This window comes from Liolophura sinensis, chromosome 12 (assembly GCF_032854445.1).
Source record: "Liolophura sinensis isolate JHLJ2023 chromosome 12, CUHK_Ljap_v2, whole genome shotgun sequence".
Taxonomy (NCBI): domain Eukaryota; kingdom Metazoa; phylum Mollusca; class Polyplacophora; order Chitonida; family Chitonidae; genus Liolophura; species Liolophura sinensis.
In genome coordinates, this window is record NC_088306.1 from 30,489,770 (window position 1) to 30,505,043 (window position 15,274).

Below are 15,274 nucleotides of genomic sequence, written 5' to 3' on the forward strand. Positions count from 1 at the left end.
TTCTATAAGCAGACGAGCCAACTTCGGCTTGAGCTTTCGACGTCATCGCCGCCACGGTTGCTTAGGGATCATGAGCGAGGGCTGCAGGCCCGCTCGCACTCACGTGATGTTACTTACACCTCGGTAGAGGTACTATCAATCATCCGATAGTCAAGTCACCGGGACTGTCTCTAATTGGCGGTAATAAAGCTCGAATTTCTTCAGCCCTTCCTCAAAATACTGCCACTGATGTTATCTCATCTTTCACTCCGATATCTGCACTTTTTATCCTTTATCTGCCTGAGAAAACACTTACTGTACCTTTTGACTAGCTAATCTCCAAAGCATCGAGTCAAAGATTTCACAACAGGCGTATTTAAGCTGGCTATCAGGATTCGTTGTCGATAATGGCAAAGGAAAAGTTTTAAACTGTTTGTACTGGGTAAATTGTCCTCGCCTGAAAACATGAAACAAGACTTGGCATTTCAGATGTTTTCTGCTAACAAAGTGTTAAATTTTGCTAATGCGTTTACCTGACACGTGTTGAATGTTTTGCTTGACGAAGCTTTCAACACTCCAACGAAGTTATCTGTTCTTGCTTATAGCTTATTGTTTCATAATGTTACATCAATTTAATTTCGCCCATCGATGACGTTATGTGCTCCTGAGAGACAACATTGTCAACGCTTAGAGGCTTTCACATGCTCGTTGTCTTTGTTTACACAAAGTCAGCTTATATTCTGTACACAATTTTGCTTAAAAACACTCCTCACAAGTTATAACAGAGGTACTGAATCTTAATATCTCGGGAAATTAAATGCATTTATTTCGAGGGCTTCCGGGAGTTAGTGGCTCTGACCCATGGTAGTAGACCCATGTGCCTTTGACAAATGCGATCACTGGGTTCAAGTCAAACTCATACTGGCTTCCCTCCGGTCGTGCGCGGGGCCTGCCGGCAACCTGCAGATGGTTGTGGATTTCCCACATGTCTGTCCGATTTCCTCCCACCAGAATGCTGGCCGCCGACGTATAAGTGAAATATTCTTCAGTACGGCGTAAAACACTGATCAAACAAGTATATAAATAGATAACATGCATTAAGTTTTAATTAATATGTCACTTGTGCAACAATCAAAAGCCTGCCGCCAAAAGGGAACATGAAATACACACTCATTGTTTTGCCCTGATAGTATCAAACTACTTTGGTCAGATTGCTAACTCATGGAATCGCAAGCAGATGCAATCTGTTTCTGATCGTGGAACATCTCTACATTGGTGCCATGTTTGCCTTGGCTATTTGTCAGAAGTTTTCCCTCCCCTTTGATTCGTCATGACACACACATGGGTTTTCTCAAATCCACACAGTCCCTTCATCAGGGTTAGCGATGGAGATAATCAAAACGCGGGTCGCTAACGTTCACTATATAGCCGATGAGAACAAATGTCATCTTTGTTAGGGACCGTGCACAATTAACAAAACACTCTGAAGCTTATCCGCAAAGTTTTATGCATGCATTTTTATTATATAGCTTTTTAAAAAGATAAGGAAAGTGTTTTCTTTCATCAAGATATCTGTGTTACATGGTGTGGTACAAATCACTATGCACAGCTAACTATGCATTCGAGTGTTGGGCCATTTAATCGCGTCAGAACAACATCGCGTTTCATTTTATAAAATTGTTTATCAAAATTTCTTTTATTTTTGTTTAATAGAACCAAGAACACCAACTGTTACATTACAACCAACAGTTGTTATTTCTTTACGCATAGGCATTTAATTTTTTCCCGGTCATGGGGAAAGAGAACATGTTTAGGGGATGAAGGAAATTCATGTGTTTATAAATTCGAGTTTTTAAATGACGCCAATGCTTACGGATGCGAGGTGTGTAAAGCACTGAACACAAAAGCCGGAGCTTAAGTAAGTTTGTAGTGTCGCTTCCTCAACAGATCGAAGTTAAGAATAAATGAAAAGAGGTGCACGGAGGCACACAAACCTTTGGAGTCTCCGAGTTTGTTGGAATGTTGCGAAAATGGCAAATTTACGATATAAAAAAGAAATCCATGGTTTTGTGTGCTGCGGGATATAACGAGATGCTAATATCGACCGCTATAAGCGGCGCTGCTGGTATTCCGTCTTTTTTAAAGGTGAAAAATTCCCGGACAGTATCCAATTGGATGGCGGCATTGCTTATTCGGTCAGGCTGTCGAGGTAAAAAATAATAGTTTATATGATAAAGGATTAGGGGCATCTGCATTTGATTGGACGTTCGACGAAATATTGACCAGTCGAAACTTCAACAAGAAGTGACGATTACCCCCACCCCCTCCCTCCGCCCGTTGCCCTATTGGCCCCAAAAAACTTAAGAGAAAACTTTGACCGGCTTCTGTGACAGTGTAAATTGAATACTAAGAAAAGTCAGCTCCGATTAAGATAAGTTTGTGTGCGCGTGGCTTTATTCGTCTTCGCTGATTGGTCATCCCAAGTGTCCACTGGTCGTCTGCCTCTACAAGTCGATCTTGTTAGCTTAGAGGACGACGTCTTGTATACCCTACGTCCTTATGATCTTTGCCCCGGAGGCCGGATCGATTCCGCGAGCCAGCCATTAAAACTAACCCTCGCATCCCTCCTAGCACCAGAGACCTTAGACGAGTGCAGTGTAGGAGACATCAGCAAAAACTACGCTTCATCTGGATATGCAAGCCGAATGGACTAGCTTCAGATTTTTTTCTTGGCTCAAGTTTGCGTCTCTGGAACTTGAACATATGTAACGGGATTGATATACCGCACGGTTTTTGGAAATTCTCCAGGTAAAGCAATTATGTCACTGTGCAGTGCTACATACAGCTTTAATTTAAAAGTTCTTTCATGTATCTTTTTTTCATTTGGCTCACCTTGTTTTTTTCTTGGGATTAACTCTTTTGTAGACGTTTCTTTAGGAAATGTCACGACGAAGTTGACAGTCATTGTGCCTGGATACACTTAGTGTTTATAATGATCTATGATCTATGTTTGATAAAGTTTGATCCCAACTTAGTCAAGCTTATTTTGATCACAACATACCATGAGCAGTATCAGTTGGAATGATTTATGAAATAAGTCCGGTGCTGTAAATATAACTTATCGTATATGCATTTTTCTAGTTATTATGGTTACTATGAAAATATGTATAAATATGTAATTTAATATGCATTTTATCTTTTTCTTTTCTTTTTGTTATTATTTAATGTTTCAAGCCTTTCACACATGTGAAAGTGTTATTGTGCTTTGTGGTTATTGAACAGATCATGACTTCCCCATACAATGTTCGTGTGCATTTACTGCAGCCAGAAATGGTGTCTCTTGTACATATACTAGATCAAGAATTATGTCACAGTTCACATCTCTGTCTGGTCAATCAGGCAAGATTTTGTCATACACTGAGCAATATTAAATGTAAATGTCAGAAAACATATCGTTAAGTATGGACAGATTTTCCTGTGGGAAAAGAAATATTAGTACACAAGAACCTAGGCCCTGCAATATGTTAAAAGCAGCTGGGAATTATGTTCTCGCATTTCGTCCTAAAATTGTTACATGAAAAACCTAACCATGGTAGGAATGAGGGAGCTGTAGCTTTCGTTTGAAGAATCAAAGCAAAATTCAGAGCTCGAAACTTGTTTTGTACAGTTGTTTTGTTGGAAGTTTTGACGATAGGCGTGGTTAATCGATTTACAACGTGTGTTATATTTACTAGCTGTGCGATGCATCCCAACAAGTGGTCTATCGGATTGTCTGTTTCAGGTTATCCAAACATATCTCTCACGAGAGCAATGTTACACCACGTGGGCTACCCTGTTCCTGCTCACGCGAGCACGAGCCTTCTGCTGGCGGTGTCGTCTGCTCAGTCAAATCTCTCGTCCCCGCCCACCCCACTGACGTTAATTAGCCAGAACCCGTACACCAGTAAAGCCATTAGTGTGACTCTGCCAACCACAACAGCGGCTCGGGATTCAAGCGGACCGCACTCAGCCTGGAATGTGCAGAACAAACAGCACAGGCAAACAGGGTCCTTAAACGACAATTTTAATTACTTATCTCGCCCAAAGTCGACAATCTCTCCGGAATCAGGTCTTACTTCTTCTCCCGATTTCTCTACGTCGAGACAATTGGAGGGCGCAGGCGTCAGATACAGAGCCGAAAACGAGGCCTTTGCGGATGCCTCATTGGATGGCGGTAACTCAGGCAGCCAACCACACAGTTGTCATCAGCCACTCGAACGCAGTAACAGGGACGAACAAGTAGGCCGAGCGAACCTGAGAGAAAGCCACAGCGTACGTGACAACAGGTGTTGCGAGAAGAGACAGAGTACTTTGTTACCACAGGGCTCGCCTTCCCCTTCGACATTTACAAAGTTGTCAGGCACCGCGACACCTCCGAAACTTTGTATCTCTTCAGAGTCAAGTGGGAACATCAGTCCCAAGATGACGTCGTCTGTGGAGCAAGAACAGGCTGAGGAAGGGTGCGATGCCGGAGAGCGACACTGTGGGAATCTGACTCTACCCAGTCGCACCCAGAGTCTGTCCGACACTGAACAGGAGATCGATGTCGACAACGACGATGATGTGTCCGCCGACGACATTAACGACGGCTCGCACTCCGAGTCGACGGACGACAAAAAGAGCGACGGAAGCAGTGTCGTGGGTTGTTCAGAAACCGACAACGACTTTGAAGACTTCGAAAAGCGGAAACAGAGGCGTTACCGTACGACGTTTACCAGTTACCAGCTCGAGGAGTTGGAGAGAGCCTTCCAGAAGACTCATTACCCAGATGTCTTTACAAGGTAAGTTATTCTAGCTTACGCGAGCAATTGTATATTATAGTCCCTGATAGGGATGAAAAACGTAATTTGTAACCAGCGAAAGGCGATGTAAGCAATAAACAGAGTATATTAAATTGTCTTATGTGACTCAATGTTTTATTCGAGGAACATCAAGCCCAGTATTCGATGTCGTGATCTCGGATGTTGGTATATCTTATACCGATCTACTCCATGATCGGGCCTTGGTTGTACATAACTACTGTAAGCAGAGACAAGTTTCATAAAGCAGCGTACGACATTTTTATATCGTACATTTGCCCTACGACATTTTGTACATCACTATTACCGTACCATTTTCCTATATTTGCGATTATCGTATATGTACAACATCTTTGTGTTCGAGTGTTAATATTAGAGACAGCTCTAAGCTTTCAAACCGTTACTATTTTGTATTGCGGTAATGATATGATGGCAGCCATTTAAAACTTGAACGTGTTCTCTTCTTTGATGTTAATGTTTAGTACAACTATTAGTAGTTAGCCTGATATACAAATATAAGTACTTATCTGTTGTATCTCAATATCAGATATAAATATTAATACTTATCTCTTGTGTAACGATAATAGATAGCCTACAACTATAAGCATTTATCTCTTGTGCCCTGATATTAGATATCACTATGAGCACTTATCTCTTGTACCCCGATATTAGATATCACTACAAACACTTAACTCTTGTACCCCGATATTAGATATCACTATAAGCACTTATCTCTTGTACCCCGATATTAGATATCACTACAGACACTTAACTCTTGTACCCCGATATTAGATATCACTATAAGCACTTATCTCTTGTACCCCGATATTAGATATCACTACAAACACTTAACTCTTGTACCCCGATATTAGATATCACTATAAGCACTTATCTCTTGTATCCCGATATTAGATATTACTACAAACACTTAACTCTTGAAGCCCGATATTAGATATAACTATAAGCAGTTATCTCTTGTATCTCGATATTAGATAAAACTAAAGGCACTTATCTGCTGCTTTTTAATGAAAACTGCTAATGCGTTTTGCAATCCACCAAGTGTGCAAATCGGTCATGTTGCCTAACAATTTGTTGGTCAAAGCACGAAGTTACTAATAACTAATCTTAGTTTGTAGGTGTATCCTATAACCAAATGACCAAGAAACTACGTTTAATAAACTTCTGTAACATTTTATCTGTAATAATATTAAGGTAAGCAATTTTTAGTTTACTGTTATGGTTATTAATACCTTTAAATTAATTATTTGTATGTAATATTCAGCACTAAAAATGTACGAGGTTTATTAAGGTATATTTATTCATGGATTCTGTGTTGACATTCACTAAAGTAGAATAAGATTACAAAACTGATATCCGTACAGATAAAACACAGAGAAAAATAGGCGAAACACACAAAACGTTCTGTTTCACACAGTTAAGTGTTAAATTTACACTGTGTCAGACATTTATGTCACAGGCAATTTGGGCGTGAACGATAACCAGGCCGAAAATCTCATATTCTCTTGTGATGTTTTGATTACAGTGGTAAGGTATCTGAAGAGTATTGGATTGCTCGGCTCAAACAAAAACACAGACTTATTTTTCTTTCGTTATTTTTTTTTCTTCGTTTTAATTCCGGGTAAACTTGATTGAAACCTTGGCCACGCCATTGCCTTTTCACTTCGGCGTAAGATTTACATTCTTTACGGGTTAAGTAAAAAAACACGAACCATAGCAAGGTCGGAATCGATTTAAATTGATTCTTTTACTTTGACCACATGTTTGGTTATTAGCGCTAATTTACACGTTTCGTGTTTTTTTATATTAATTGTATCGAGTTTTGAGTTACGAGACCTTACCTTGTTGACGCTAGGATTTAGAACAATTGACATAGCACGCTAATGCACATAATGTGGGTTAAAAAGAACTCTCTTTACTGGGAGGTACGGATAGTTGCCGAAAGGATTAACATTTTTGTTCCCTATTTGATTGGAGAAAGTTGAAAAAGCATTTTTAATGGACATCTTCAGGGTGGTTATTTTCTGGAATCATTTCTTATTCTTTGTATGAATTCTTTTATTTTAAGGGAATCGTTCACACATTTGCGTGCGTCGTCCTTGAGTAATGTAACATTCATTTTCTGCATAAAAAAGCTTTTAAGTTTCTGATTCCTTTGTCATCTTGTGAACCCGCGTGTATAGCAGGCATAAAGAAGTCTCTTTCAAAATTTGTCAAACTACGAATTTATTACATATCATAAATTTGTAAATTCGATTATGATTGTACATTTTTAAATATATATAATTACCTGCTTGACTTGAATGATTTATCTTAGTCAACATAGTTCTCTATTGTGTAATCTTTCATATTATATCCTTCAACCCCCGCCCCCCTCCCCCCTCTAACTATTAGAACTAGTCTCCTTTTATGTAGTGTTCTACCGGTTATAGCGCACGGCCATAAATTAGTCCAGTGAATGAATGATTGGATGATTATGGCTTAATAGTAGCCTTAACGTGATGCTTAGTCCAAAGACGTTTTCCTGGTCAACATTTCCACATGGTATCATGTCGAGAGAAACACGTATAGGATAACGATTAGAGCAATATAATGGTTTGCCGGAAGAAAACAATAGCCATTCGTCTAAAGTAAAATCAATGTCTTTGATATTTGCGGTCATAATATTCTTCATAATTTATTAATTAACGGATACCATAATTAACATCGATTGTTCTTCTTGAGTAAATGTTAACGTGCGTGAGACTGGCCTCAGAAACCGAATCGGGATATTTAAGGAAACGGGTTCAAACAAGCTTGTTTTAACTGTGTTGTTAATGAGGAGATTTTGTGGTTAAAACTTGACATCGTATTCTTTGAAAACACGCTTATTTGTGATGATATTTGTAAAATGTAATCAAAGTAGGCGTATCTTAAATGCAGCCGTGCGAGTTTTCTTAAAATTATAAGGAACACAAATGGATCACTTTGAAGAAATATGCTGAAATCAGCAGGTGTCTGTGTATATGTATCAGCAAGCGTGCGTACAAATATATATCGTTGATCACGCTAATTATAGATATTCTTCGGGGCATCATTTAGCAGATATATATTCCGAAATCAGACCTGTGGCAAAGAACAATTAGATGTTACGGATAATTTCCGCTATGACAATAAATTTGGATTGGGTACAATTTTTAAATTATAAGTCGTTGAAATGATTATTGTTTAATGCTGTTCATTTTGGCTCATTAGTTTTATACTCATTACATCTGAGTCAATATACATGTATACAATATTCAGCGCGATGTCGCAGCCCACATCTTTGTACAGTCTAGAAGCTTGCTAAGGCGTGAAGAGGGGAAGGGGGCGAAGGGGTATAAAATAGACGTGCATATAAGAATGTCACAATAGGCTTCGGATAATGGGATTTTAAGTTTAAGACAAATTTTAGAAGTAGTATCTCAGAGTTTTAATTGACGTGAAAGATAGCGTGTACATATCTAGTGGATAAGTACGTACGGTCAACGTTATGTGGGGGATAGAAGAACATTCATTTCTCGGTTATTGCAGAAAATCATTAATCTGTATTTTCATTGTTTTCAGTTTGCCTTTATTTATTTATTTGATGAGTCTTTTGCGCAGTACTCAATAATATTATACAACAGTGGTCAGCAAGAAACCCATGGCCATTCGTAGGCTGCTGGAAGACTTTCTCTTAATTTTAGCTTGTATATCTAAATTAATGGAGGTTAAAGAATGTCTTATAGGGAAATCAGAACATTTCACAAGTTTAGAATGATACAAATATAAGCATATTTTATCTGTTCTACATATTCATTTAAGAAGATCTTTCCGTACACAACATGAACGCCCTACTTACATATATACTTGGCCTGGGTCTCTCTATACATGTAGTACAAATAGGTTTGATCACCAATATAGTTAACATCTGATAATCGGATAGAATAACTTTATCACGGGGTTTCGTTTGTACAGATGGCTCAGTAAAAAATCAAAGATGATATTTACTGTCTCTGTCATTAAGACAAAACTTGTATCCCTTTTTCGTGGCCGTTAATGTGTGCTTTACGTGTCGAGGGCGATGATTCGAACCATTTCCTCCTGTAACTAGAACCGCCATCAGCTCCAAACATGACTATTTGTCGAAAAGCTTTGACGAAATATTCAAATCGCTAGCTAAGGACGCCTTGCTAAACATTGAAGACACTGTGGCATTGCATTTGACGACAGGGTAAATAGACCCATGGCCTCTTCATACAGGCCACGTTTGACTAATTGAGGGCCCCAACAGACTTTCCCCACAGCTGTTGACAAAACGGACCCAGCTCAAAGGGGCACATGTTGTTTCTTCACCCTGTTTCTACATTTAATTTGACCGTTCCGTCAAAAGGCGATGCTTGCACGGGACCCCAATCGCTACAGTAATCGGCCCTTTATTTGACTGGCCAATGGCAAAACATCACAGTTCCTGGCGCATCCCGCCTGGGGCCTTTTGAGGGGTTTTTTTCTATTACTTTTCACCATACAGTCTCGGTCGCCCTTCCATCGTCTTATAGCTGCTGTTGGTAAATTTTCTACACGTAACTACCCAAATAAGCGTCACCGTTTTCCCTCCTCCATGTGTTGAACATCGCCAGTACGTATACAATAACGCCAGATAGACTGACCAATGCCCAGTCTGAGGCGATGTTCATTTGAAACTCATTACTGAAACTTGCGTAACAAGGGGGAATAAAGGCCAATATCCCGAAGGTGATATAGGAAAACAAATTCATTAAAATAAATAATAAAATAAATTATATTTTGGAGAAAAAAAACATAGCCTGTCTCAAGAAGCAAATATTGATCTATAGACTATCTATATTTCATGTCGTCCATACATTTCTCAAACTAATCACTAGTGTGACTGTATGCAGACAGGTAGGCAACGTATGTCATATAAAATACGAATACGGATCTGCATAATTGTGTTCGCTATAGCTATTATAGTTCCTACTGGGAGTATATTTTTGATCGAATGAAACAAAAATTATATCCAACTTCTCTTTATGGTGTTATGGGCATTTGAGGTTAAGGGGCGGTGGTGCTTATAAAAGTTCAGGAGCAGTCAGGAACGGTCTTATTTCTTAATATTCCTAAGTATTTTCCACTCCCTGCCACATTCATTCTTCACTTCTCACTCTCGTCACCCCTTTCCCCTTCCTGAGCCCCCTAGGCCAGGTAAAGCCTAGCCACTGCCCATTCAGATCCAGGCCTTTCCTGTGTGAACATTTTCCCTTATAGCAAATTCACAAATTGCTTCAGAAATTCATCAGATGTGACTTGTACACATTTGCGCGGTTTGTCTAAAAAATATCACTTCCTTTACTGTCGGCTTCAGTTGTGACCCTAAAAAGGCTCAAGAAGGATGATTGAAAACACAAACTTGCATATTTAAATAATGACGCGGACTTTCTAGTTGATCTTTCATATAACGAAAGGAAGTCTGTACTGCACACAACGTTATTAAGAGTCCGACGTTCGCTTTTTATCTTTATGTTATACGTGTAAAACCCTATCTGGGTGTGACCACGGAAGGAGTATGGATAACGGATACAAAGAATATCCAAGAATATATAATCTCTCTGAAAGAACGATAAACAAAACAATACATCCTAAGCTGGCCTATAAGTGTAGGCCTACGTGGAATATGAGTTTATCGGATACGCCTTTTGTCACTGGTTCGGTGTAAATCACACTTTCTTATGTAATTTCGGATTATTCCTTAATTCATATATCTGAATGATGCTTGACGCCAGAAAATTTAATCGACGTTGGAGCGATTTGCTGGCGAAGGAAACCAGGGTGTCTCACAACAGACTCACCTCCTGACCCTTACGACGATTTTGATGTACATAATCCAATGCTGTGTGAATTATCTGTTGCTAAGTGTGATGTTGTAGGCTTTGAGTATCATTGGTTCCCCTCATTTAGTGCCTATCACTGAATGAAGTTATGGATGAACTGATGAAGGGCTCTCACTGAATCCGCCGATAAACTATCCTCTGATCACTTTATACCCTTTATATACAAAAGGGCCACTCTTTTCACTTAGTCATGTCTGTTTTCAAACAATGGTGGCATATAACGGGCCAAGAGAACCGCGAAAAGAAAACTTCCTAAAAACTTCAAGGCTATAGGCTGTAGGGACCTTATATATTATCTTAAATAAAATCGCAACGATGGACATTTGAACAGTTGAGAACAAAGAGCAACTCTGATATAAATATTTTTTTATAAACGACAACTTATAAATCAGCATGATACAGGACTTGTATAATCATCAACATTTCTTCCCCGCATTCTGGCATCATGAAAAGTGTTAATGGCTTCAATCTTGACATGACTGTACGTCGTTAAACCTCAATCACTCACTCACTCACTCAATCTTGACATGACTGTACGTCGTATTTTCTTACACTAAAGGCTACAGCACATGACCGTACGTCCTATTTTCTTACGCTAAAGACTACAGCACATGACTGTACGTCGTATTTTCTTACACTAAAGACTACAGCACATGATTGTACGTCGTATTTTCTTACGCTAAAGACTACAGCACATGACTGTACGTCCTATATTCTTACGCTAAAGACTACAGCATAGAGATTAACGCCCCATCCAGACTACTCAACATCACTCAACAGGAGTCAACTTGATGTTGAGTCAACAAGTTGAGCTGTGTTGAGTAGTCTGAACGGATTCTTCAATTTAGTTCAGCAACACTCCACACCATCCAACATTGTTGAATCGGAAGTGGTATTTTTTGTCAACAAGTTGAGTCAAGTTGGGTGAAAGTAGCCAATCAGCGGCCCCGTGGAAATAACGTGACCGTCTAAAGGCACCTCACCTGGGAAAAAATGGCGGCATCAAAGGCGAAAGAGAGAAACTGGTCTCACGATGAGAGATTGCCTGAACACTCTCTAAAGATTAAAAAGGCAGGGACAAAAGAAAATCATTGTGTCTCATTTATTGGAGAGAAACATGGAAATTTCCCTCCAGTTTATCGAAAGTTTGGTAAAGAAAAACACAGCTCAACACACGACAACAGTGTTGGACAATATTGACCTATCTGATTTGTAGTGTGGACGGGACACTCAACTGACCTCAACAGCATTCAACTTACTCTTGAGTCAAGAAAAGTTGAGCGATGTTAGATAGTCTGGACGGGAACTTAAATCCTAGCAGCGACGACAGTGTGATAGCTTACAAATGGTCACTCGTAACCGCTGAGATACTACCTCTTGTCAGTTTACCCAAGTTAAGCTTTTTATTCTGACTGTTCATGTCATGCTTAAATAGGAGCCATTCAGTTACACCCGCTGGTACCTTGGTTTGCGTCGTGACGGGTTTTGGTTGCGGTTACCGACTCGGATGTGTACATTGTGGTTGCATCTGTCACGGCGCCAAAATTCGTATATTAGTTAGGAAGTAAAAGTGCTTATGACATCCACGATCAGAGTTTAACATTGTGAGGAAGTGATTAATTACAGTATGTATTCTTTGTTATCTGTGCAGGGAGGAGTTGGCAATGAGAATCAATCTGACAGAAGCCAGAGTTCAGGTTAGTTTTTTTGCTTTCAGTATTTTGAATAATGACACTGTTGCAGTAGTATGTTAGGTATACATGCAGATTTATTTGGATTTGCAGGCCAAAAATTCATTATTAAAAACTATAGAACGGAACAAATCTAAGAGATTAGACGGAAATAATAGAAATTTTTTCTATTTGTACCATCAAATTCAGAATAGTTTTATTTAAATTATCATTTCAAACTGCCTTGCTATTTTAGTGTTGCAAACAAAATGTAACTTACATGTTCTTCCAACAATGTTTCAGAGAAAATTAATGCTCATGACTGCGTTTTATGTACAGGTTTGGTTCCAAAACCGTCGGGCAAAATGGCGTAAGAAGGAGAAAGTGGGGCCCCAAGCCCATCCCATCAGCCCCTACTCCAGCGCCCTCAGTTTGGCATCTCGCTCCGTCCTTTCCCAACCTTCCTACAACGACTTGCTCCTGAAGTCTTACGAGCAACAGCTGGCCAGTCGTTACAGCATATTGTCTCAGATTCACGCTGCCAGACCAAATTTCTTGGGACCTTCCGCTATCGGACTAGCCACAGCCGCCAAATACGCTGGCTTAGGGCTATCCTCTTACTCTCCCTTCGCTCCGAGCCTGCCCTCGCTTGCCCCGGGCACATTCCAACATCTTTTGGCGAATATGACGTCATCGAGGAAATCTCCCGAGAGCCTGGGCGAGATCCCGTCGCCTCTTTCTGGACTCAGTGTACCGAATACTACGTCTTTATTGGACGCCGATCGGAGGTCGACTAGCATAGCTGCCCTTCGAATGAAAGCGCGCGAGCACGAGCTCAAACTTGAACTTATGTCCAGGTATAAGGATGTGGTGTGTTAATGATGACGCACAGTGAGCCTAAAACATGTTCAATGGTCACAAGGTGCGGAATAAATGTATTTGTCATTTTCATTAATTTATTTTTCTTATGATAAAAAGTCCTGTATAGGAAATGTATTTGCTGACTGATGTAGTCTTTGAGAATCTTTGTATGGCTCTCTGCAAACTTAAAATTTTAGTTAAACACTTACTTACAAAAAATTTTGTCAGTTAAACATCAAACATAATTACAGAAAAATTGTTGGTTAAACATCAAACATAATTATGAAAAAAAATATGTTTTAAGGTATGAAGACCAACGTTAACCAGAAATTGAAACTTTCATATGCGTATTTCTACGTGCTGTCAAAGTTTTGTTTTGGTTGAAGTTTGTCTTCATATGAAAGACATGAACTTTAAGTGATTAGTTTTGTTATATTTTGGCATGTTTAAAATCCAGCTTTCTGCCATCTGTTAGGCACAGTTCATGATACAGTTGAGTAACCAAGCGACTGTGGTGAACAGGTTGTACCTTAAGGAAGAGTTCGGATCTTTGTTGGTCTTTCTTTTGTTTGGAAACATTTTGTGTGAATTAAGATATAGGCCGTCTTGCATTAAATAACTGTTATGGTGAATCAGAATTGATAATTTTAAAGATGGTATTACGTAACGTGTAGCAACTATAACGAAATCATACGTGGATCCTGGTTGAGAGCAGAAGTGGTTGTCTGGTTATCATTAACACGTTATGCGTAGCGGAAGTCTGAGGCTGAAAGTTATATTTGATGTATAATTATTTTATTGATTGGTGCTTAATTGCGTGCTCAAGAATTTTTCAGAAAGTTACGTTTGTGGTAAGACATTCAACAGTGTCTAATTTACAAAAAAAAAGAGATTTCAGTGTGACTGGAGTAGGCTACCATTTTTCGATTGTATGACATACACATCTTTTCAGTGCATGTTTGAATCTTTATAAGCCGCATATTTGCCAAATAACAGGAACAAAATAGTTCCTATTCTGAAAGAAGAAGTGGCCACACGAGTGTGTCAGCAGCTGTCAATCACAGCCATAGTCAGTTCGCTTCTTGAGGTGCACAGTTTCTTATACTGGAGCCGATTCCCCGCTTTACCATACCAGGTCCTTTCCATAAAGGTTTCATCGTTGTTGGAGACTGGCGTCATCGATGTTGGAGGCTGGCGTCATCGATGTTGGAGGCTGGCCTCATCGTTGTTGGAGACTGACGTCATCGATGTTGGAGGCTGGCCTCATCGTTGTTGGAGACTGGCGTCATCGATGTTGGAGACTGGCGTCATCGTTGTTGGAGACTGGCGTCATCGATGTTGGAGACTGGCGCCATCGATGTTGGAGACTGGCGTCATCGTTGTTGGAGACTGGCGTCATCGATGTTGGAGACTGGCGTCATCGATGTTGGAGACTGGCGTCATCGATGTTGGAGACTGGCGCCATCGATGTTGGAGACTGGCGTCATCGATGTTGGAGACTGGCGTCATCGATGTTGGAGACTGGCGTCATCGTTGTTGGAGGCTGGCGTCATCGTTGTTGGAGACTGGCGTCATCGATGTTGGAGACTGGCGTCATCGATGTTGGAGACTGGCGTCATCGATGTTGGAGACTGGCGTCATCGATGTTGGAGGCTGGCGTCATCGATGTTGGAGACTGGCGTCATCGATGTTGGAGACTGGCGTCATCGTTGTTGGAGACTGGCGTCATCGATGTTGGAGACTGGCGTCATCGATGTTGGAGACTGGCGTCATCGTTGTTGGAGACTGGCGTCATCGATGTTGGAGACTGGCGTCATCGATGTTGGAGACTGGCCCCATCGATTGGCGTTATCGTTGTTGAAGACTGGCGTCATCGTTGTTGGAGACTGGCGGCATCGATGTTGGCGTCTATTAACTATTTTCATGATAAATTAGGCCTCAGGATGAAAATGTTATACTTTGACCAATATTGCGTTTCGTAATTTTTGTGCCATAGCCT

The 15,274-nt window shown here is 40.1% G+C and overlaps 1 protein-coding gene across 1 annotated transcript in view; it reads left to right on the top strand.

The window, feature by feature from the left end:
- LOC135479880 (pituitary homeobox homolog Ptx1-like) overlaps positions 1-13,293 on the top strand; it is a 38,995-nt gene extending 25,702 nt beyond the window's left edge. Inside the window, exons 2-4 of the mRNA XM_064759786.1 lie at positions 3,761-4,799; positions 12,396-12,441; positions 12,754-13,293. Coding sequence (XP_064615856.1) covers positions 3,761-4,799; positions 12,396-12,441; positions 12,754-13,293 — 1,625 coding nt within the window. The remainder of the gene's footprint in view (positions 1-3,760; positions 4,800-12,395; positions 12,442-12,753) is intronic.
- Positions 13,294-15,274: the final 1,981 nt, after the last annotated feature.